Source organism: Pongo pygmaeus, chromosome 16 (assembly GCF_028885625.2).
Source record: "Pongo pygmaeus isolate AG05252 chromosome 16, NHGRI_mPonPyg2-v2.0_pri, whole genome shotgun sequence".
In the NCBI taxonomy this organism is placed as follows: domain Eukaryota; kingdom Metazoa; phylum Chordata; class Mammalia; order Primates; family Hominidae; genus Pongo; species Pongo pygmaeus.
Window position 1 is genome coordinate 80876587 of NC_072389.2, and position 25559 is coordinate 80902145.

A 25559-nucleotide genomic window follows, 5' to 3' on the forward strand; every position below is an offset into this window, starting at 1 on the left:
TTTGGTAGAATTCAGCAGTGAAGCACCAGGTCCCAGGCTTTTCTTTGCTGGGAGACTTTTTATTACCGCTTCGATCTCATTATTTCTTATTGGTCTGTTCAGGTTTTGGATTTCATCATGGTTCAATCTTGGCAGGCTGGATGTGTCTAGAAATGTATCCATTTTTAGTAGGTTTTCCTATTTATTTGGATACAATAGCTTATTGTATGCAAAGCTTTGCTTATAATAGCCACTAGTGAGCCTGTGAATGTTTGTGGTATCAGTTGTAATTTTCCTTTTTCATCTTTGATTTTATTCACTTGTATCTTCTTTATGTCTTAGTCTTACTTAGGCTAAAACTTTGTTAACATTGTTTATCTCTTCCAAAAACCAACTTTTCATTTCATTGATGCTTTTGATTGTTTTCTTCATTTCAATTCCATTTATTTCTGCTCTGATCTTTATTATTTCTTTTCTTCTACTAATTTTGGGTTTGATTTGCTCTTGCTTTTCTATTTCTTTAAGATGCATTGTTAGGTTGTTTATTTGATGCTTTTCTACTTTTTTAAAGTAGGTGTTTATAGCCATAAAGTTTCCTCTTAGTACTGCTTTTGTCGTATCCCATAGTTCTGGCATATTGTGTTTCCATTATCATTTAAGAAGTGTTTCAATTTCCTTCTTAATTTCTTCATTGACTCACTGGTCATTCCAGAGCATATTATTTAATCTCCATGTGTTTGTATAGTTTCCAACATTTCTCTTGTTACTAACTTCTAGTTTTATTGCATTGTGATCAGAGAAGAGGTTTGATATTATTTCATTTTTTTCTAATGTTTTAAGACGTGTCGTGTGACCTAAGATATGGTCTATCCCTGAGAATGATCCATGTGCTGAGGAAAAAAATGTGTATTCTGTAGCCCAAGGGAGAAGACACCCACCCCCACTCTGCTGCAACACACAGCACTCTGCTCAGGGATGGGGCAGTGGTGTGCTGTTGTTACACAAGGGGCGCTCTCCGTCGGGGAGGGAACAGAAGTCTGTTCTGTAGTGTTTGCCATTTTCTGTGGTGGAAATATTCCATGGCTGATTTCAAGCTGCCACCGTCTTCTCAGCCTGGGCTTCTTTGTACCGACCCTTGGGAAAGCTATCCAAGTATTTGAAATGATGTGGGTGTGGTGATCTAAACTGTATCTTTATTAGGGGACATTCCAAGCCAAGTTATGCTAAGCTTCTTGCAGACTCAGAGGAACTGCCCTGATGGTCTTGGATAAGATCTAGAAGAATTATCTGGGCTACTAGGCATTAGAGACTCTTATTCTCTACCTGTAATTTTTCTCCAAAAAAACAGTCTGTCTGTCTATCTCTCTCTCTGTCTGTCTCTCTCTCTCTTCCTACCTCCCTCCCTCCCTTTCTCTGTCTCTGCTGGGCCACTTGGAGCTGGGGGTGGACTGTTACAACATCCCTATGGCCACCACACCACCACTGGGACTGCACTGGGTCAGACCTAAAGCTTGAGTAAGCTCAAGGCCCACTGTCAACACTACCTGGCTATCGCCTATGTTCACTCGAGGTCCTGGGGCTCTAGAGTCAGCAGGTGGCAAAGCCAGCCAGGCTTGTGTCTTTCCCTTCAGGGCAATGAGTTTCCTCAGGCCCTGGCAGGTCCAGAGATGCTGTCTGGGAGCCAGGGACTGCAGTCAAAAAGCTTAGAAATTTACCTGGTGCTTTATTCTAAGGTGGCTGAGCAGACACTGAAACCATGAGACAAAGTCCTTGCTACTCTGTCTTTCCCTTTCCACAGGCAGAGGAGCCTCACCCTGTGGCCACCACCACAGGACCACAGGGAGTGCTGCCAGGCTACTGTCAATGTTCACTTAGGGCCCAAGGGCTCTTAAGTCACTTTTGGTGAATGCTTCCAGGCCTGGGACTCACACTTCAGGGCAGTGGGCTCCCCTCTGGCCTAGGAAAGGCCCAGAAATGCTGTTTAATAGCCAAGGCCCAAGATCAGTGACCAGAAGAGCCCATTTGATGCTCTACCCCATTGTGGCCAGGCAGGTACCTAAGCTGCAAAACAAAGTCCCTTTTACCTTTCCCTCTGCTTTTCTCAGGCAGAAGTCATCTCTCACCACAGCCGCCATAGCTGGGAATGTGCTGGGTCTCACCTGAAGCCAGCCAGGTCACAGGGGGAGTGATTGGCAGAGACTACTATTCAGCCATCTTGCTCTGCCCCTCCTCCCTCACTTCACTTTACCTCCTAAGAGCTCTGTTTGCAAATACAATCACATACAGGGTTAGGGCTCCAAGTATGAATTTTCAGGAGACACACTTCAGTCTATAGCATTTGGACTTGGGAAGAGGGAAAGAACACGCACAGGAAGGTCACAGTGTAAGCAACAGTATGGAGGTGGGAAAGTTCAGCTCATGGGTAGGAAAAATTGATTCAAGTTGGCAGGGCCCACAGGGAGATGTGGTGGGGTAGTGAGAGGTGGCCACATCAAAAGAACCTTGAATGCCAGGCTGAGGTGGGAGGCATTTCCTGTTGTGTAGAAGGTGCCATGAGGTGGTGGGGAGGGTAACATGATGAAAGGATATTTGGGAGGATGGATCTGGCATCAGTGATGGGTAGGGGTAAGGAGTGAACAAAGCTGGAGGCCAGGAAACTGGACACATGGCCCAGAGTTCAGGCTTAGGCTGTTCAAAGGCAGTTTCCACACTGAGTTCTCATGTGGAGCCAAGCATGCAGGGGGTAGATGATTTAAAAAAGCAAAACCATTCTCTTCCCATTACCACAGTTTTCCAGCTGAGCTCATCACCAGAGTCCTACAAATCAGACAGTCAAACTACCCCAAACTCTGTCCCTAGAAGCTGTGACCCAGAGGGAGCCCTTGTCCAGCTATAGCCCAGAGACACTGCAGCCTGAGCAGGACTGCACTTGTTCCCTCCCAGGAGGCTCATCTCTGTCTGGCCTGGCTCTGGCTTCCAATACCCTCAGCTTTGGCTTCAAAATCTGTTGGGTCAGATTCATGGGAGCTCTGGCCTTCTTTGGTTTAGGGATTTTTAAATAGTTTTTTTCAAGCAGGCAGTAGATCAACTCTGCTTGCTTACCTCTAAGAACTGGCTACAACTCACAGAAATCTGTTATACTCATAGTTACGGCTTGATTACATGGAAAGGAGACAGATTAAAATCAGCCAAGGGAAGAAAGGCATAGAGCTGAGTCCAGTAGGGCACCAGGCATGGAGGGTCCATTATCCCTTCCCCATGCAGTCAGAGTGCATTACCCTCCCGGCTTTGCTATGTGCCAATACACATGGAGTATTCCCAGCTAGTGAGGCTCCCTCAAGCCTTGGTGTTCAGGGTTTTTACTGGAACTTCATCACAGAGGCATGCTTGATTGTCCATGTGGCTGCTCTCAGTTTCCAGTCTCCAGTCCTTCCAGAGTGACCTAAAGCTCAGACTCTAAATCACATAGTCGCTTTTCCTGGCCTGGCTAGTCCCCACCCTAAATCTCATTATTAGACCATCCATAATGAGTCAAAATCCCCAGAAAAAGGTATTCCTATCAGACATTACATGTTGATGGTTACCTGCCAGGAGTCTAGAACAAAGGCCAGACCTCTTTTTGGTCAAGGTTAATTTTTTTTAATATACAACATGCCATAATTCTGTTATTTTTTCTGTTTTGTCTTCAAAATAACCCTAATTGGTAGGTAAGGATGTTTATTATTATAAACAAGATCTCAAGAGGGAAGATGCTTGGGCAAGGTTGCACCGTCGATCCTGGACTCATGGTACAAGACTCTTTCCACTCTCTGAGAGCCCCGAATCCTGAGAAGAAGATGGAAACAAGGTGTGTATATGAGTATGTGTGCACATGTGTGTTTGTGTAAATGTATATCTAATGAGTATGTGTGGATATGTGTATGTCTCTGTGTGTGTGTATACATGTGGATGTCTGTGTGCCTATACGCATGTTTGTGTGTGTGTGTGTGTGTGTACAGTGGTGCACAGCTGTAATGCCAGCTACTCAGGAGGCAGACGGGGGAAGATCACTTGAACCCAGGAGTTTGAGAGAGAGAGAATATTTCAATGATCTTTTTCTTGCACTTAGAAGACAATACCTGGGGCTGGGCATAAAGAGACAAAGCACAGCGTACACAGGCAGAGAAATGTCTAACAAAAACAAGTGACCTACAATTAATTAGTTCATCTATAAAGAAATAGAGCACTTAAGCAGCAGATTAAAACTGGAAGATAATTTCCTCTAGAACCCTGATAATCTTTGTGAGAAAACTGTTGGCCACATATGTTAATTGCCAAAACTCACAGGACCCTGTGCAACAGAATTGGGGAGTAAAACCATCTTTTTAAAACTCGCTATGCTACAAGCAGCATTCAACTCTTTCTCAGATAAAATTTCACAAACCTACCTCCAGCTTCCAGATGGTGAGGGCAAGTGTGATGAGATTTTATGATAAATTGTGCCTGTCTCTGAGCCCATCTCCTCCTGTTGAAGAGAAGGAAAATGAGGCAAGCACATTACAGCCCTGCTGACAAAAGTCACAAGATAAGCAAATAATTATTAGTTAAAATCAGAGAGTCCTAAAATTTATTCACAAATGCCACACATTCTATATCAGATCTTCCATTTTGATTTACTTGTATTCTTTGAAGCAAATTTATAAGATTCAAATTATTCAGAAAATGCTCCCAAGTAAATAGAAGAAAATGCTTTAACCACATGAAGTATAATGCTATACAATATGGTGTGGTGGTGAAGGGTGCAGGCTCTAAAACCAGAAAACACAGGTTCAAGTCCTGGCTCTACCATCTTGGGAAAGTTACATGGTCTCTCTGTGCCTCCATTTCCCCATCTAAAATATGAGGATGACAAAATAGTGTCTATTTCACAGAGTTGTTTTGATGAAAATAATATATGTAAAGCACTTTGAACAGCAGTCAGTGCTATGTAAGTGTTTGCTATAGTTATTTTAACATTTCAGATTATAAATATCTACCCTGTTATTCATATGACAAGCGTCCCTAAGCTGATAACATGATGAAGAGCTTTTGGGTTTCTTAATTTCCATCGGTTTTGTGAGGGAAAAAATACCACATGAAGAAGAGCAACTGAAGCAGGCGTGAGAAGGAAACTTGGCTTAAGATTGGGGGGCTTGGGTTTATTAGGCTTTTGTCTTCTAAAAATGTGCTAAGCTCCATTGATAAGAAGATGCTTAATATCAATCTAGCTAAAAAGGACCAACAGACCCCACAAGACACTGAGTTAGAGACAAAAATAGAAGGGTAATAAATGAAATATGGAAAACTACACAACCAGAAAAATAAACAACTACCAGTACCCAAAATGTGGCTAAATCTCACAGGATTATGTTGAATGAAAGAAGCCAGCCACAAATGTGCACATACTGAATGACTCCATGTATATGAAGTTCAAGAACAGGTGAAACTAATCCATGGTGACAGAGGTCAGGATCCTGGTTAACTTTGAGGGGACAGCAACTGTGAAGGGGCAAGAGGGAGCCCTCTGTGTTGATGGGAACATTCTGTATCTTGAGCTGAGTGGTGGTTACATGAAAGTGCACATATGTAAATACTATGGAGTTGGCCAGGTGCAGTGGCTCACATCTGTAATCCCAGCAGTTTGGGAGGCTGAAGCAGACAGATTATTTGGGGTCAGGAGTTCAAGAATAGCCTGGCCAACATGGTGAAACCCTATCTCTACTACCATATAAAAATTAGCCAGGCGTGGTGGTAGGTGCCTATAATGCCAGCTACTTGGGAGGCTGAGGCAGGAGAATTGCTTGAATGCAGGAGACGGAGTTTTCACTGAGCCAAGATCGAGTCACTGCACTCCAATCTGGGCAATGGAGAGAGACTCCATCTCAAAAACAAAAAAAATATAGAGTTGTAACTTAAGGTATATGCACCTCACTGTATGTAAGATACTGTCTTAGTCCATTTGTGCTGCTATAACAAAATATATGAGACTGGATAATGGGTAAAGAATAAAAATTTATTTCTCACAGTTCTGGTGGCTGGGAAGTCCAAGATCAAGGTGCCAGCAGGTGTGTAGTCTAGCGAGGGCTGCTCTCTGCTTCCAGGATGGCACCTTGAACACTATGTCCTAACATGATGGAAAAGACAGGAAAACAAAAGAAGAAAACCAAGCTAGGTAGATCCCTCAAGCCCTTTCATAAGGTCACTAATCCCATTCATGAGGGGGCTCCTCCCTTACAGCTTAGTCATCTCCTAAAGACTCCACCTCTTAATGATACCACATTGGGGTTTAAGTTCCAATATGAATTTTAAAGGAGACACAATCATTCCAACCATAGCAAATATACTTTACTAAAAAGAAAAAAGGAAAATCTTGTCTCTAAACATAATATTTTAAGAGTTTACATATTTACAGCTCAATTTTCTGCTTGCTTACATACATATTTGTGACCATCAGTGTCATTATTAGCTGAGAAAAGTTTCAGTAAATTAACTTTTTTTCTCACATTATCTATTAATACCTTATTCAGATAAAACCAAATTTCTAACCTGGATTTTAGGTTGAGACAGAAACCCATAGTCGTTTGTTGCAATGTGAGAAGGACAGAGTAAGAGATATTAACTAGCAGGATCCAACTATAAAAATAAATTTAAGAGAACAATTCTCTACTAATGACTCCCCCAGACAAATCATTACTTGGATAGCAATGAATCAACTAAAAATGGAAGTGAGAACAGTGTGAGTCCTTTTCGCAATGGATGGATGTTCATGAGACATTAAGTGAAGAGGTTCAGAAACAAGGGGATAAATGGCATGCTAATATGGAGTTGAATGGAGTAATCTTGGAAATATAAAAATCATGCTTAATGGGATTTGTCTACTTGCAATTCAACAAACCAACATACATAAATTCAAACAGATGATGGACACGAACACTCAGAACAAAATTACAGAAACAGGGCTGGGTGCGGTGGCTCACACCTGTAATCCCAGCACTTTGGGAGGCTGAGGCGGTTGGAGAGGTCAGGAGTTTCTGACAAGCCTGGCCAAAGTGGTGAAATCCCGTCTCTGCTAAAAATGCAAAAATTAGCCAGGTGTGGTGGTGGGCACCTGTAGTCCCAGCTACTTGGGAGGCTGAGGCAGGAGAATTGCTTGAACCCAGGAGGCAGAGGTTGCAGTGAGCTGAGATTGCACCACTGCCCTCTGTCTTTAAAAAAAAAAAAGAAAAAAGAAAAAAAAATTAGCCAGGCGTGGTGATGGGCGCCTATTGTACCAGCTACTTGGGAGGCTGAGGAAGGAGGATCACTTGAACCCGGAAGGCGGAGGTTGCAGTGAGCTGAGATTGCACCACTGCACTGCAGCCTGGGCGACAGAGCGAGACTCCGTCTCAAAAAAAAAATTTACAGGAATAAATTTAGCAAAGAAGCACCAAAGTTAACATAAGGGCCACTGTTCCACCTCTGACATCTTTAATTCTTGAGTCATGGGGATGGTAAGCCAGGAACAGAGTCTTCTGACTGGAAGCTAAAACCAGCCTTTGAGATGGGTTCAGAGAAACTGTTCAGACTAAAGATGCGAAAGCAGATGTTGCATGGTTGAAAATATCTCAAAGGCAAGGGCATTTTCAAAGACAGTGGTGCTTCGAGAAAGAGAATGCTGTGTGTTTAAAAAGAAAAACAATTAAAAGAATGGAAACAAGGAAGAAAAATTGACCGGAGGGTATGGTGACCATATGTTCTGGTTTGCAAGGTACAGCTCAGGTTATGTCTGCTGTCCTGGTGCAATTATCACAGTGTCCCCTTTCACCTCTCTGAAGTGTCTGGATTTGGATGATAAAGCATATGATCACCCTACCAAAGAGAGGATATTAGCCAGAAGACCCATGTGTCCATTTTAAACAGTATGGACTCATCTACAGCCACACTCCTGTCGCTGCCCATCTGAGCGGTGTGCACCACCTCTGCCTCGCCCTATTCTGCCCTGCCCGGGTTTCCAGGAAGGCTGGAGCTGAACCCTCGGCTCCTGCGCTGCTCTGGTGCCACCTGCAGGTTATGTGGGGGAACTGCTTCTCCCCACCCTGAACCTGGACAGCCTTGGACTTGGCAAAAAGACCTTCAGGTGCTGTTCCCCACATCTCTTGTCTTTCCACTAACACTTTAGGATAGTGAGGAAGCAAGAGAGCTTAAGCTTACTAAGCTCCTACTGCGTACTGGACACAGAGTGGGCACTTTTCTCTCCAGCCTCATAATTGATGGGAAATACGTGATTATACTACTAGGAGACAGGATCAGAGTGGGCTAGTGATGTGCTCACAGTCTCTCAGCTGAAACTAGAACCCAGGCGTCTTTGACTCTAAAGCTAGGGCTCTTTTTCGGTCTCCAGCTTGAGCAATAGTTGCAAAATGCAAAGAGCACCATGAAAATCTAATATTGATCCACATAAGACCGTATTGCAAACAGAAACATGAAGTGTCTTCGTGGGAGTGGCGGTGAGGTGGGAGATTATCTCAGTTCTATGTAACCTGGGAACTCTCCAAGGAAAATGAATGAAACATGACTGAGTGCAATTTTTCTGATAAAATCTGTCAGAACGTGGGGCCTTGTGGGTCCTGAGTGAAGGTAAGAACCCATAGTGCTGGACATTTGCTAAGATGCTCTTTATAAAATCACTCAGGGCCTCAGTGCCTCCACCTTCTTCATGACCCCAGGCAGTTTCCCTATCTGTCTTCATCCTACTGCCTGGCACACTATCCATCAAACTGTTTTTAGAGTTATGTCTTGATAAAATAAAAATCATGGTGGGAGTCATTTACACCCTAGTGAGAGTCATCTGAGATTCCCTTATCTTCTCAGACCTTTTAGCAGAAGTTGCTTATGAGAGAGGATGGGGAGGGGGAAAAGGGTTGGGGTGAGCACTCTTGGAGCTTGCACTGTTTCTTGCTGATGCCCTGGCACAGTGTGAATATGTCAATCTAAATGGAGAGCTCTATGCATGTTCCTCTCTATTCCCTTTGTCACCAATACCAATTCCCAAGGCAGAGCCCCGGGAGGGCTGGACTGAAGGACCTGGAGGTAATAGGAAACACTCGGCTTTGGGTTTCAGGTCAAGCTCTGCCAGTGACTTGCTGTGTAACATCAGACAAGTCAGTTCACCTCTCTGCACTTCAGTGACCTCATCGGTAAAAGGCTGGTTTGGACTAGATCATTAATTTTCTTAAGTTTTGCAGTTGTTTTTTGTTTTAACAGTATATTCATTTCTTCCCCTATCTTTATTAAAATATAATTGACAAATAAAAATTGTGTATATTGACAGTGTTCAATGTGATATATGCATACATTGTGAAATGATTAAAATGAGTTAATTAACATTTTAATCACCTCACATACTTTTTTTTGTGGTAAGAACATTTAAGATGTATTTATTTAGAATAGTGTTTACTAGAGGTAAGGAAGGGTAAGGGGGAGAAAGTAGCCAAAGGTTGGCTAACAGGTTAACAGATACAAGAGTACATGGCTGAGTGCAGTGGCTCACGCCTGTAATCCTAGCACTTTGGGAGGCTCACTTGAACCCAGGAGTTTGAGACCAGGCTGGACAACATAGGAGATCCAATCTCTACAAAAAAATCAGAAATTAGCCAGGCATGTTGATGCATGCCTGCGGTCCCAGCTACTCTGGAGGCTGAGGTAGGAGGATCACTTGGGTCCAAGAGGTCAAAGCTGCAGTGAGTTGTGATTGCACCACTTCACTCCAGCCTAGGGAGCAGAGTGAGACCCTGTCTGGGGAAGAAAAAGAAAACAAAGAGTACAGCTAGATAGGAGGAATAGTTCTAGTGTCTTTAGCACTATAGGGTAACTATAATTCATGACAATTTATTATATATTTTTAAATAGCCAGAAGAGTGGATTTTGAATGCCCCCAGAACAAAGAAATGATAAATGTTTGAGGTAGTGGAGATGCTAATGACGATTTGATCATTACACATTTTATATATGTATAAAATATTATACTGTACCCCAAAAGTATATACAATTATGTGTTGATTAAAAATAACAAAACCAGGCCAGGCATGGTGGCTTATGCCTGTAATTCCATCACTTTGGGAGGCCAAGGCAGGAAATCGAGACCATCCTGGCTAACATGGTGAAACCCCATCTGTACTAAAAATACAAAAAATTAGCCAGGCGTGGTGGCACGTGCCTGTAGTCCCAGCTACTCGGGAGGCTGAGGCAGGAGAATCACTTGAGCCTGGGAGGCAGAGGTTACAGTGAGCTGAGATTGTGCCACTGCACACCAGCCTGGGCGACAGAGCAAGATTCTGTCTTGAATAATAATAATGATAGTAATAATAAAAGCAAAATCTACTCTTAGTAATTTTCAAGTATACATTATTAACTATAGTCATCATGCTGTACAAGAGATCTCCAGAACTTACAATGTTATATTTCATTCTGATCAAAGTACTAGATACACAGCGGTAACAACAAAATGGTACCTGGAGCAAGAAATCCTCAGTAAAACAAGAAAAGAAGAAGAAAAGAACAAAATGGTAATGAAAGGCTTATATCAAAAAGCATTTCCTCTGCCCTTTCCTTTCTTGCCTTTGAGTCCTAATTCCCATATGTCATCACTTTAAACTCATTTTGCGACTTCCCCTGGTATGTTATCATCATATTTCTAAAGAATGTTTATGTTGCTGTTTCTTTATTTGTTTTCTCCAGTATCTGTCAGTTACTGGCATAGCTCAGTATAGGGCTTACCTTCCTATGAGGTCTTAATTTCCTTGCCTCCATTTCACCAATTTGACTGGATCACAATCACATGAAATCAAAAGCATTTACATTCTTGTAGCCATCGAAATATTGTCCCTAACCCAAGTCCCACACTGAAATTGTTTCATTTCTTTCCTTTCTTCCCCTGGAGTTAATAATTGCTTCAGATTATTACCCCTCACTGGCTTTTTCTTTTTTTTTTTTTAACAATTACCTACCTATTTTTTCAGATGCTCCAACCAATCTATCAAATGCCTAGTGATAATTACCCAAAAACTAAGACACACTGGATACTCTATCAGCCCCATTATTTTCCTGGAGGCTTCCCTCTCTCCCTTGCCTTCCAACCTTCTGCCCCAAACTGGACTCAGCTCTCAGTCTGTGGCATGGCTGGCATCCTGACATGGCTCTGCACCATCGTGTGAATTTCCTTGCTGCCTCTTCTGTGTGCATCTCCTGTTCCCTGATTTACTCTCTCACTGTGTTGCAGCACATCTTCCAGTGGCTTCCCGAGAAAGAGTGAATGGAAGCCAAGCTTTCTGACCCTCACACATTTGAGAATGTCATTGTTCTACCCCAACTCCTGATTACTAGTTTGGCTGGATGTAATGCTCTAATTTAAGTGTAACTTCTCCTCACATTGGGAAATATTGCTCTATTATTGTCTAGTTCCCAGTATTGTTGGGAAGAAGTCCGTGTCACGCAGAGTCTTGGCTCTTTACATATGACCTGTCTTCTCTCTCTGGAAGATTTTAGGATTTTCTCTCTATCCTTAGTTTTCTGGAATTTCCCAATGCTGTGCCTTGCTGTAGGTCTTTCTTCATTCACTGTGCTAGTCACTTGGTAGACTCTTTTGAACTAGAAAATTATGTGCTTCTATTGTGGGAAGCCACCAGCAGGTTCATGTGAGCTGGGTAATCACATTCTTTTCTTCCAAGGACAGAGGTATCAAGGCCCTGGGAACCTTATAAGTGGATGTGGGGAAAGGGGGCCTGAGGTGAATCCAACAAAGCTGCAGCACCCACTGAGCTCATGTCCCAGGGCTAGGCTCTGCCTCAGGACAGGAGACATGAGTGAGACCCACTTCCTGCCCAGTCCCATGGTGGGGCTCAGGACACACATGGTCCAGGAGGCCCCCAGCCCCAGCTACATTTACACGCACCTACCTGTATGCAGCAATCAGTGAGCCACAGGACAACTTAGGGGAAGGCGCAGCTCCAGAGAGCAGGATAGGAGGGAGGTAAATAATCATGGGGTGGGGAGTGGCCTTATGGGGAAGGGGCAAAGGCAGGGCCATGTGTGTGTGGTGTACAGGGGAAATGGGAGAACATTTTGTCTGCCCCCTTTTCTGACCACTGCACCCCTTTTTTCATGGATAGTTTTTCTTCCCACCATGGACTGAGTGTCTCTGTCTCCTCCAAATTCATATATTGAAGCCCTAACCCTGTGTGTGGCTGTGTTTGGAGATGAGGCCTCTCAGGAAGTCATTAAGGTTAAATGAGGTCCTAAGGGTGGGGCCCTGATTCAGTAGGATCAGTGTCCTTATAAGACAAGACACCAGAGAGTGCACTCACTCTCTCTCTGCACAAATACAAAGAAGAGGTCACGTGAGCACACAATATGGCAGCCACCTATGGGCCAAGAGAAGAGGCCTCAGAATGAAACCTACCTTGCTGGCACTTTGGTCTTGGATTTCCCAGCCTCCAGAACTGTGAGAAATAAATGTTTGTGGTTTAAGTCACCCAGTCTGTGATATTTTGGCATGGCACCCTGAATCGACTAATACATCTCCCTGCCCTACTTCAACCACATGACACTAGAGGGCTTGGCAGTTTTGTGTCCCAGCTACCCAGCCAACCCAGACCAGACCAAGCAGAAACTTTCTTCTGGAATTTTCTGAATAGGAACTAATGAAGGGGAGCCCCATCCTTTCTTGGAGGCAAAGCCAGGAAGATGGAAGCCGCATGCTACCAACAGCCTGACTCCAACCTTGTGGGGAAAGTTGCTCTGAGAACACAAAACTGATCTGCAGATTGAGGTGGAGACAGAGACAAGGAAAGGAGCCTGCAAATCCTAACAGCACTGGTGATTCTGAGTCCAGGTATTCCTGAGGCCCAACTGTTCCCTGTCCTACCCATGGCTAACTTACTGACCAATGAGTTTCCCTTCTTGCCCAAGCCAGTGAACTTTCTGTCACTCACATCCAAAGAGCCCTAACTGCAATGGCAGGGCATGGCAGGGCTGGGCTGGCTGGGGCAGAGGATGGTGTGGGTGGAATCAGCAGTGACAGGCACACAGGAAGTACAGGTATCGAGTGGCCTCCATGAGGTCTTCCTCCAGCCCCGACTGTGAGCAAGGCTGGGCTCATACGCTCAGTAGGTCAGAATGAGGGATTTGGTCAGAGGTGCCATGCTCAGGGCCATCTTTCTATGAGCCAGACTCCTTGTCATCAAAAGCTTTGCCATCAGAGATAGTTTTAGTCACATCTTGGGTTCACTTGATCAATTGCTGTTCTACTTTCAGGATCTTTACACTAGGCTGCCCCGCATGGGTGTTAGGAAGCCATAGGCATCCTGGCTAAAAACCCACACCACAAAAAGGGCTTCCACCAGCCTGCCCAGGACTCCAGAGGGTAGGACCAATGGGTGGTGGGGTGGGCCATGCCTGGGCAGTCGTGACATGTACAACCACTCTTGATCTGTCTTCTGGAACTTTTCACTCCTCCAGTTTGGGTCCCGGTGGGGCACACATGGGAAAGACCATGAATGCCCATGTCTCTGACTAGTTTCCCCATCAGAAGTGGCCATTGGAGCAAGCACCCTCCTCCACTGAAACTGGACAGACTAAGGACCACTTTCCTAATGGATGGGTCTTCTTGGTCCATCTCATGCTCCCAACAGAGCTCCCTCCCTGGGATGGGAAAGTGCCATGCCAGGAGAGCCCTCTTGACCTAGCCTCCAGCCAAAGCCAGTCCCCCTGCCAATCAGGCCCTAGAGTTACACTGGAGGGTGACAGGCCTCACCTGGAAATTTCTTGCTGAAAATTGTCAGTTTCCCACACAAGTACAGCCTGGCAGTTTAATTCAAATTAAAACCAGAAAGAGACTGCTGCTTCAGTCTCAACTGCTTGAAAATTAGGTTGTGTAGAGCATAGAGCTTTTGTTTGCTGGAAATTGTGCAGCCAAACATTGTGCAGATTGACCCAGTAGCTATAGCAAGTACACACATAGGGTGCCAAGCAAGGACAAGTGTGCACATGTGCACGTGCACACACACACACAGCAGAAAATCTAGAAATAAACTATTTTAATGTCAGCTGTCATGGAAGTTTTGTGTCATTTCCCCAAAAAATACAAATTTTATTTTATGATTTAGTCTTGTTTTTATTTAGAATTACTTAAGGAAAAGGAGACGTGAGTGCAGTGGCTCACACCTGTAATCTCAGCACTTTGGGAGGCTGAGGCAGGAGGATCACTTGAGCCCGGGAGTTCAAGACCAGCCTGAGCAACATGGTGAAACCCAATCTCTATAAAAAATATGAAAATTAGCCAGATGTTGTAGCATGTATCTGTGGTCCCAGCTACCCAGGAGACTGAGGTGGGAGGATCCCTTGGGCCCAGGAGGCAGAGGTTGCAGTGAGCCAAGATCACATCACCACAATCTAGCCTGGATGACAGAGTAAGATCCCATCTCAAAAAGAAAGAAAGAGAGAAAAAGACAGAGAAAGAGAAGAGAAAAGAAAAAGAAGAGGAAATAGAAGAGAAAAGAAAAGAAAAAGAAGAGAAGAGAAAAGAAATAAGAGAAAAGAAACAAGAGAAGAGAAAAGAGGAGAGAAAAGAGGGGAGGGGAGGGGAGAGGAGAGGAGGGGAGAGGAGCAATAGGATCCTGATATCTGGTATGGGGAAACTTAAATGGATACATCTGAGAACTCTGAACCTCCAGTTTCCACTAAATGTTCTGGTCTAAAAGAAGTAGCCCCCTTTCCCTGCTAAGAGAAGGGCAGCTGCCCCTTGTCTGGAGACTGGGCAAAGAGCCTCCAACAAGGCCTTACAGCAGGATGAGGTGTGTCATCACTGCTGCCCAACATTGACACCAGGCTATGGTCATTCCTCATCATGGCCCAAGGTCACAAGCACAATCTGCTCTGGGAGAATGATTTTTTTTGCCAAAAATGCAGGAGCTGCCGAGTGTGTACTGGCAGAATCTGGGAGAGGAGGTGAAGGAGTGGACATAAGGGTGTTGGACCGGGGGAGACTAAAGGCTATATACACGAGAATACAGTGACCTGGGAGCACTCTCAGGATTTAGTGGCTTGGCAAGGACACCTGGGGCTCTAACATACTGCTGGAGTGGCTCCTTGAAATGTGGATGGAACAGTTGCTGCAGTGAATTAGGTGGAGATTATAGAACTGCATTTTCAAAGCATCAAAGAAGCCAGAAAGTACAGGGAGGTAGGAATGTTGGAATGGTTTGTTATATGCCAGCAGATTTGGAATCCACCACTTGACTATGTGCCCTTGGAGGGCTCACAGGAACTCCCCTCTCTAGGCAAACAAGGAAGGCACTAGTGAGAGGGGCACCTGAATCTTTGAGAGACCCAGTGGCACTATCCTTGGTAGGCCAGGATCGACAAGAGGAGATGTTGCCATGAGACCAGGCTTCGTGGTGTCAGTGGGAATGGTGGAAGGTGAGAATGGCAGATGCCAGGTGGTGGCACTTCACCATCATCAACAAGGTGGATGTAATTAACTTAATTGGTAGGAAGGCTAGAGTGATAGCCAGGATGCCTTGACCTCCAGGGATCTGTTGTATTGGCTAAAAACTGATGGCATTCCAGGGGAGAGTTATATAGGCAGTTGACTAGGGTGGTTTTTTTTGTTTTGTTTTGTTTTTTGAGACAGGATCTTAATCTGTAGCCCAGTCTGGAGTGCAGTGGCACAATCATAGCTTTCTGCAGCCTCAACCTCCTGGGCTCAAGCTATCCTCCCACCTCAGCCTCCCAGGTAGCTGGGATTACAGGCATGCACCACCATGCCTGGCTTTTTTTTTTTTTCTAATTTTTAGTGAAGATGAGGTCTTGCTATGTTGCCTAGACTGGTCTCAAACTCCTGAGCTCAAGCAGTCCTCCTGCTGTGACCTCCCAAATTGTTGGGATTACACATGTGAGCCCTAGGACATTTCCTGATTTGTGTATTCAGGAAAAAACAAGATCTGGCATGCAGAAGGCTGCAACAAAAAATTGCAATTTCCTACCCAGTTTTCAGACTGAGACAATTGAGACCTATAGCTCATGGATTGTAGGGGAGGCTGGGTATTCTTGGAAAAAGATCCTGCAACATTACCACATGATATTCATTAATTATTACCTCAATCCTTCTCCAAAGGGATCTGGGGTCATTGACGAAAGTAACTGTAGCTGATGAAAAGGGAATACCCAGACTGTTTGAGGGCCATTCATATAGGATTAGAGCTGACCGTGCCACCATAAGATCCACAATGCCACCATGTCCCCTCCCCAGTAAGACTGAGGACATGTGAAGTCTAGGTAATAAATGGATCCCTGGATGAAGAGGCCGCAGCCCCATCTGGTTGTCATTTCTCTGTCCCTAAATATGCAATTGATATGAGTAAGCTTAGAAGCTAACAGAGCTCTCACTTTACTCCCTGACCTGTGGGTACGAACCGCAATAGTAGGAAGAGCCCAGGGAAAGTCTCTGAAACTCCCTCTTCCCACTTCCAGGAGCAATGCAGTATTCCAGGTGGAATCACAGAGATTTATCACCTCCCTCAACTGTGACCGCCGCCTTATAATGATAGTATTCTTACATTTCCCCACCTGTCCCTTGTGCTATTCTCGTCATCATTTTACTTCCACATGTTATAAACATGACAATATGTTACTACTTTTGCCTCGGTCAATTATTTCTAGACATCAAAAAAGAAGACAATAGGATCTTTTCTATTTATCCATGTATTTATTATGTCAGTGGTCTTCATTCCTTTGTGTAGACTCAAATTTCTATCCAGTGTCATTTTTCTTCTGACCAAAGAACTGCTTTTAACACTTCTCAGAATGCAGGCCTGCTGGTGATTATCTTGGCTTTTGTTTGTGTGAAAAAGTCTTTATTTTGTCTTCATTAAATTTTTTGAAATTTTTTTATTCTGTTTTTTTGTTTGATTGTTTGTTTTTGAGATGAGGCCTCACTATGTTGCCCAGGCTGGTCTCAAACTCCTGGCCTCAGGAAATCCCCTGCCTTGGCCTCTCAAAGTGCTGGGATGATTACAGGCATGAGCCAACACACCTGGCCTCATTGACTTTTTAAAACTCATTTTAATCCCATGTCTGCAGAGTTAACTTTTCATCTCTAGTAATTCTTTTTGTTTTATTTTGACACAAGGTCTCACTATGTGCCCAGGCTGGAGTGCAGTGGCACAATCACACCTCACTGCAACCTCAACCTCCTGGATTCAGGTGATCCTCCTGCCTCAGCCTCCTGAGTAGCTGGGACTACAGGTGCATGCCACCATGCCTGGCTAATTTTAAAGTTATTTATAGAGATAGGTCTCCCTATGTTGCCCAGGCTGGTCTTGAACTCCTGGGCTCAAGCAATCCTTGCATCTCAGCCTCCCAAAGTGCTGGGATTACAGGTGTGAGCCACTGCGCCCAGGCTGTGGTTTTTTTTTCCCCAAGATATCTTCCATTTCTGTCTTCTCATAATGTTCATATTTTTCTAGCCTTCTTGAACATATGGAGCATATTTATAATATGTTTTTTAATGTCCTTATCTGCTAATTACATCATCTCTGTCATTTCCGGGCCTATTTCCATTGATTTATTTCTCTCCTGGTTATAGGCCCTATTATGCCTGGTTTTTTTTGTTTGTTTTTTTGAGACAGCATCTTACTCTGTCACCCAGGCTGGAGTACGGTGGTGTGATCTCACCTCACTGCAATCTCCATCTCCCAGGTTCAAGCAATTCTCATGTCTCAGCCTGCCAAGTAGCTGGGACTACAGTTGCGTACCACCATGCCTGGCTAATTTTTGTATTTTTAGTAGAGACAGGATCTAGCCATATTGGCCAGGCTGGCCTTGAACTCCTGGTCTCATGCAATCTGCCCACCTCAGCCTCCCAAAGTGCTGGGATTACAGGCATGAGCCACTGTGCCTGGCCATTGCCTGGCAATGTTTTATTGACTGGTAGACATTGTGTTTTTGTGTTGTGACTGCTGGATTTTGTTTTCCTTTAAATAGTTTGGGACTCTGTTTCAGCAGTAGTTAAGTTACTTGAAATAAGTTGGATCTATCAAGGTTTGCTTTCAACCTTTGTTAGGACAGTTTCAGAGAAGCCTTTACTCCAGTGCTCATTTAGCCCCACTATTAAGGCAATACTTTTCTAAAGCTTCCCTTCCATTTCCTAAGTATTATGAAGTGTTTTCATTCTGACTAGTGAGAATATGAATTCTCTCTAGCCTGTTGTGAGCTCTGGGGATTCTTCTGTCTGCTTTCTGGCAGTTCTTTCCCTGGGTACTTTCTTCTCACATATGTCCCTATCAGCCCTTTGCCAAAGGCTTGAGGGCATCTTCCATAGCTCTCCAAAGTTCACGCGCTCTCTTCTCCCACCTCCTCCCTGGTACTCTACCTCACAAATTCTACCAGCCTTGAAGATCTTCCCAAGCTCTGATCTCTGTCTCCTCAATCCACCAAGACCACTGAACTTTGGATTTCCCTCCCTGCGTTGGAGCCTGTAATTGCTTCCGGCAGTAAACTGAGGACACTGTAGGGTTCACCTTCTTTTAGGGATCATTGTTCTGCTTGACCTGTTCTCTGATGTCCGAAAACTATTGTTTTATATTTTGTTCCATTTTTCTAGTTGTTCAAGGTGGGAGGCAAATCCGGTCCCTGTTAGCAATCATGGCCACATGTAGAGGTTGCAGGATGTTTGTATCTGTTTTTTTTTTTTTTTTTTTTTTTGAGACAGGCTCTCACTCTATCACCCCAAGTGGTGCCATCTTGCCTCACTGCCACCTTCACTTTGTGGCCTCAAGCGATCCTCCCACCTCAGCCTCACAAAGTGCTGGGATTACAGGTGTGAGCCACTGTACACGGCCTAAAATTGTATCTTTCTTATTATCAGTGAAGTTAAACATTTTTTCCTGTGTGTCAGCGGCATTTGGGTTTCTTTTTCTTTGAACTTTCATATATTTTTTCCATTTTTCTTAGAATTGTTGGTCTTTGTCTTCTCTACTTTTAGAATAGAATGAATATGATATTAATCATACCTTGAATTGTAGCCATGATGGAGTACCTGTATTGATGGCAGTCTTCCAGCATAAACAACTACAAAGCTGGACAAAGGACATGAAGAAATTGTCTTCAGCCATTGGGCAATAGGCAGTTCCATGTACAATCTGAGAGAAGGGAATCACATGAAGTGACTGCTACGTTTTTCTGGTGGGGAAAGTTTCTAAACCTTCAATGACAGCATGAGGAAGCAGAGTCCAAGCCGAGAGGATCAGTCTTGTTTGGTGAAGGAAACAGAGACTGCCACTCAGGGCTGCTAAAATGTGTGTGGCAGAGTATCAGAAAGGACAGAGTTGCAGAGAAGGAGCGCCAGAAATCTTATAGAGTTTGCTGCAGGTCCTTGGCCAAATCCCAAACAATGAGTGTGCGGATTGAGGCCAATGGGGAGCTGAAAGCTAAACAGCAATTTCAGTGGTCACAGACTGCTGGAGATACATCTGAATTCTGGCTCAGCCAGCATCTCCACTCTTGGAATCTCAGATCTTGATGAATATCCCAGACATTCACAGAGGGCCTAGAAGGCCATGCCTTGGGATTAAGGAAGATTCCCTGGGAATAAGGGCAAAACTGAAAAACAGCTCACCCTAACAAAACCTAAAATGTAGTCTTGACACACATGATCAAGTTAACCCATCAGTAATTTAATTCCCTGCAAAACAAAACTCAACACTAGAGTAGGATAACGTAATCCACATCTCTACAATGAAGGTTCACAACGTCCAACAGCTCAAGAAATACTAGATGTGTGAAAAAGCGAGAAAATATATCCTAAAATTAAGAGAGAACCAGTCAATACGAACAGACCCACCGTGCATGGTGGCTCACGCCTGTAATCCCAGCACTTTGAGAGGCCAAGGCAAGTAGATCACTTGAGCTCAAGACTTCGAGACCAGCCTGGGCAACATGGCATAACCCTATCTCTACTAAAAATTCAAAAACGAGTCAAGTGTGGTGGTGTGCAGGGGCCCATAAGCCCCAGGCTGTGGACTGTACCCGTTGGTGACCTGGTAGGAACCAGGCTGCACAGCAGGTGAGTGGTGAGCAACAAGCATTACTGCCTGAGCTCCACCCCAACCCCCATCAGATCAGCAGGCATTAGATTCTCATAGGAGCGTGAACCCTAATGTGAACTGCACATGTGAGGGATCTAGGTTTCACACTCTTTATGAGACTCTAATGCCTGATGATCTGAAGTGGAACAGTTTCATGCCATAACCACCACCCCGATCCCGTCTGTGGAAAAATTGTCTTCCATGAAACCAGTCAGGACTGCTGGTGGCACGTGCCTGTGGTCCCAGCTACTTGGAAGGCTGGGGTGGAAGGATGGCTTGAGCCTGGGAGGTGGAGGTTGCAGTGAGTTGAGATGATGCCACTGCACTCCAGCCTGGACAACAGAGTGAGAACTTATCTCAACGAAACAACGACAAAAAAAGGGCCAGGCACGGTGGCTCACACTTGTACTCCCAGCACTTTGGGAGGCTGAGGCAGGCAGATCACCAGGAATTCAAAACCAGCCAGGTGAGGTGGAGGTTGGAGTGAGCCGAGATGGTGCCATTGCACTCCAGCCTGGGCTACAAGAGCAAAACTCTATCTAAAAAAAAAAAAAAAAAAAAAAAAAAAAAGAGAGCAGACCCATAAATGGCTCACACATTGGAATTAGCAGGCAAGAGCTTTAAAGTAACTAAATACATACATTAAAGAATTTAGAGAAATATCAACACCTGTGAAGATGGTGAAAAAAGAATTTAGAGAAATAAGTTTTAGTATAAGTATGTCCTAAATATGCATGGTACATACTAAAAAATAGTTTATTTTTTATCAGAAATCTAAATTTAACTGGGTGTCCTATATTTTATCTGGCATCTCTACCCCAAAGCCAAGCAGGAGAGGATCCACAGTCTTATCTTCCAGCAGGTGACCTAGCCTAGGACAGGGTCTGGCCAGGGGCAATTGTGAATTGGATGGATTAGAGATGCCAGTCATTCAATGTGTCAAAGGTTTGCCAGGCCTGCATACAATCAACATTATTATTATTATTATTTTAATGTTAAGATTTTATTTACAAAGATTTTTGTTGTACAGAAAGTAAAAATGCTGTTAAAATCTCGGTGTAACTGGTAGCCACAGATGTTTGACTCACCAATCACAGCTATCTATGCTACAGCAAGAGTCTCACACAAAAACCTAACAACGCTTACAATTTTGTTGGGGTCAAGTCCCTAAGCTCAATGGTAGATTGGTAGATTACCAAGAGGGACTACATGGAGGAAGATGGAATGTCACAGGAACTATTCTTTGGCTCTTTGAGTGGGTGGGTGTCCTAGGGTTTGTATCACAGCTACCTTTTTTTTTTTTTTTTTAAACAGCTATCAAATCCATGAGGAGTCCAACCAATACTGAACAGTTCTGTTTCTGCAGGTCATCTGGGGTCTTAATCATCTTCTCCTTCATCATCTGTTTCTCTCTTCCTCTTTTTACCTTTCCCACTTTCTTCCTTCTCTTCATCCTCATCCTCATCTTCATCTTCTTCATCAAGTCCAAATTCTTCTTCCTCCTCATTGACTTCATCTTTGTCATCTCCTTCTACATTTTCATCTTCATCATCTTCTTCATCAAACTCCTCTTCTTCACCATCCTCCTCCTCCTCGTCTTCCTCATCTTCTTCTTCACCCTCCTACTCTTCATCCACACCATCCACCTCAGCATCTGAGTCAGGTGCTTCCTGGTCCTCTTGGTCATAGCCATCCATGTAGGCAAGCTGGGGCAGGAGCTTGAAGACACTCTCTCGGTAGTCATTCAGTTTAGTAACCTCACAGTTAAAAGAGGTCCAGGCTTTTCAGACATTCTAACTTTTTCAAAGGTTCCAAGGTGCTGATATCTTTCAGTTTATTTCCACTTAAGTTTAGATGTTTGAGATTTGGAAGTTTTTCAGCTAACATGTCCAGACCTCCAAAGATTCTATTTTCACTGAGTTCAAGCTTTTTCAATTTAGGCAGCTTGGGAAGATTTGAAACTGAGATCAAGCCTACATTTATTAAACTGAGGAACTCTGAGTTCACAAATTCTGCTGTTAAGCCTCAATTTTTCCATCATTTGATTTGTGATTTGCAATTGTCCAAGACAAGTTCTCGAACAGCTGACGGGGTCCAGTTCCTCAGCTCCAGGTGGATCCTCCTCTTCAGGTCCATGTTCCCCTCTTCCCCCGTCTTCAAACTTAACTTTCGGTGGTGGGGACAGATGGGAGAGAGGTCTCCTGGCCTACGCAGCGAGGGCTGTCGGAAGGGATTGCTCACGGCAGAGGCCGGCGGCACAGTCCTGGGTGGCGGGTGGCATGGGAGCAGGCGAGTGGAGCCCCCGGAGCCAAGTTACTCACAGGAGTGGAGAGGACACTATTTTTATTTAATTTTTTTTTTTTTTTTTTTTTTTTTTTTTTGAGAGGAGTCTTGCTCTGTCACCCAGGCTGGAGTGCAGTGGCGCAATCTCGGCTCACTGCAAGGTCGGCCTCCCGGGTTCACGCCATTCTCCTGCCTGAGCCTCCAGAGTAGCTGGGACTACAGGCGCCTGCCACCATGCCCGGCTAATTTTTGTACTTTTAGTAGAGACGGGGTTTCACCGTGTTAGCCAGGATGGTCTCGATCTCCTGACCTCGTGATCCGCCCACCTCGGCCTCCCAAAGTGCTGGGATTACAGGCGTGAGCCACCACGCCCGGCCTTTTATTTAATATTTTTGTCTAAAGCAACTTTAAAAATTTTAACCTTTTATTTGGAAACATAGATTCAGAGGAAATTTCAAAGATGGTACAGAGAGGTTTCATGTACTCTTCACTCAGTTTCCTCCAAAGGTTCTATTTTGTATAAATGTAGGACAATATCTAACATTGTCATGTGTCTAGGTCTATACCATTTTATCACATATGTAGACTCCTTTAACTACCGCTACAATCAAGATACAGAACTGTTCCACTGAAGGGGTGGCCTGCCCCTTCACACCTGTGGGTATATCTCATCAGATGGGATGAGAGACTGAGAAAAGAAATAAGACACAGAGACAAAGTATAGAGAAAGAACAGTGGGCCCAGGAGACCCGTGCTCAGCATACCGAGGACCTGCACCGGCACTGGTCTCTGAGTTCCCTCAGTATTTATTGATTACTATTTTCACTATCTCAGCAAGAGGAATGCAGTAGGAGAGCATGGTGACAGTGGGGAGAAGGTCAGCAAGAAAACATGTGAGCAAAGGAATCTGTGTCACAAATAAGTTCAAGGGAAGATGCTATGCCTGGATGTGCACGTTGGCCAGATTTATGCTTCTCTCCACCCAAACATCTCAGTGGGTAAAGAATAACAAAGCAGCATTGCTACCAACATGTCTCAACTCCCATCACAGGGCGGTTTTTCTCCTATCTCAGAATTGAACAAATGTACAATCGGGTTTTATACCAAAACATTCCATTCCCAGGGGCAGGCAGGAGACAGAGGCCCTCCTCTTTTACTAATCCTCCTCAGCGCCGATCCTTCACGGGTGTCAGGCTGGGGGACAGTCAGCTCTTTCCCATCCCACGAGGCCATATTTCAGACTATCACATGGGGAGAAACCTTGGACAATACCCGGCTTTCCAGGGCAGAGGTCCCTGAGGCTTTCTGCAGTGCATTGTGCCCCTGGTTTATCAAGACTAGAGAATGGCAATGACTTTTACTAAGCATACTGCTTATAAACATTTTGTTAACAAGCCACATCCTGCACAGCCCTAGATCCCTTAAACCTTGATTCCATGCAACACATGTTTTTGTGAGCTCAAGATTGGGGCAAAGTTACAGATTAACAGTATCTCAGGGCAAAGCAATTGTTCAGGGTACAGGTCAAAATGGAGTTTCTTACTTATATCTTCCTTTTCTACATAGACACAATAACAGTCTGATCTCTCTTTTCCCTACATTCCACCACCACGAAAATCCTCCTCCTGCTATTCCTCTGCGCTCATTCCTGGCTCTTCCCCTTCACTATTCCTACTCCTGGCAACCACTAATCTGCTTTCTGTCTTTATAATCTCGTCACTTCAAGAATATTATAAAATGCAAAAATTAGCTAGGCATGGTGGCACCAGCTTGTAGTTCCAGCTACATGGGAGGCTGAGACAGGAGAATCGCTTGAACCTGGGAAGTAGAGGCTACAGTGATCCTACCACTGCAGTCCAGCCTGAAAAACAGGGTGAGACTCTCTCAATGAATGAATGAATGAAGGCCTGGCATGGCGGCTTACACCTGTAATCCCAGTGCTTTGGGAGGCTGAGGCAGGTGGAAACATTTAGGCCTGGAGTTTGAGACCAGTCTGGCTAACATGGCAAAACACTGTCTCTACTAAAAATACAAAATTAGCCAGGCATGATGGTGAGTGCCTGTACTCTCAGCTACTTGGGACGCTGAGGCATGAGAATTGCTTGAACCCAGTAGGCGGAGGCTGCAGTGAGCCCAGATCATGCCACTGCACTCCAGTCTGGGCCACAGAGTGAGACTTCATCTCAAAAACAAAATAAAACAAAACCAAACAAAGAAAAAAGAACATTATATAAATGGAATCACACAATATGTGGCCTTTTGAGACTGGCTTTTTTTTTCTACTCAGCAAATGCCCTTTGAGATCCATCCAAGTTGTGCATGTTCCTTTTTGTTTTTTTCTGTTTGAGATGGAGTCTCACTCTGTCACCCAGGTTGGAATGTAGTGGCGTGATCTCAGCTCACCGCAACCTCTGCCTCCTGGGTTCAAGCAATTCTCCTGCCTCAGCCTCCTGAGTAGCTGGGATTATAGGCACCCACCACCATGCCTGGCCATTTTTTTTTTTTTTTTGAGATGAAGTTTTGCTCTTGTTACCCAGTACAATGGTGTGATCTCGGCTCGCTGCAACCTCTGCCTCCCCAGTTCTAGCAATTCTCCTGCCCCAGCCTCCTGAGCAGCTGGGATTACAGGTGCCTGCCACCACATCCAGCTAATTCTTTTTGTATTTTTAGTAGAGACAGGGTTATACCATGTTGGCCAGGTTGGTCCTGAACTCCTGACCTCAGGTGATCCACCTGCCTTGGCCTCCCAAAGCGCTGAGTTTACAGGCATGAGCCATCATGCCTGGCCCCCTTTTATTGATGAATAGCATTTCATAGAATAGACGTAGCAGTTTGCTTAACCATTCACCTATTGGGGAGTATTTGGTTGTGTCCAGTTTGCGGCTATTACAAATAAATCTGCCATGAACCATCATGTATGAGTTTTTGTGCAGACATCAGTTTTATTTTCTGGTACAAATGCCCAGAAGCAATTGCTAGGTCATATATTGAGGTATATGTTTAATTAAAGAAGCTGCCAAACTATATTCTAGAATGTCTGTACGATTTTATATTCCCACCAGCGATGTATGAGAGAGTTACTTTTGTCTGCATCCTCGCTGATATTCGATATTATCACTATGTTTGATTTGAGCTGTTCTAATAGACCTGTAGTGATAT

At 44.3% G+C, this 25559-nt stretch overlaps 1 protein-coding gene and 1 pseudogene across 4 annotated transcripts in view; one reads left to right on the forward strand and one right to left on the reverse strand.

Annotated features, from left to right (window-relative positions):
• The window catches only part of LOC129013603 (golgin subfamily A member 6C-like), a 31112-nt gene extending 20552 nt beyond the window's left edge, over window positions 1–10560 (forward strand). Inside the window, exons 18-20 of one of the 4 annotated variants that reach the window (XR_008494040.1) lie at window positions 3687–3826; window positions 9098–9173; window positions 10454–10508. Coding sequence is in view for 2 of the 4 variants with exons in the window: in XM_054450021.2 (XP_054305996.1) it covers window positions 3687–3808 (122 nt within the window). In the remaining 2 variants the exon portion in view is untranslated. Of the gene's footprint in view, window positions 1–3686; window positions 3827–6023; window positions 6348–9097; window positions 9174–10453 lie in introns of those variants that run through there. The other 3 variants (XR_008494041.1, XM_054450021.2, XM_054450022.2) reach the window with 3 other exon arrangements.
• Window positions 10561–21336: 10776 nt separating this feature from the next.
• On the reverse strand, window positions 21337–22312 carry LOC129013606 (acidic leucine-rich nuclear phosphoprotein 32 family member B-like; annotated as a pseudogene).
• Window positions 22313–25559: the final 3247 nt, after the last annotated feature.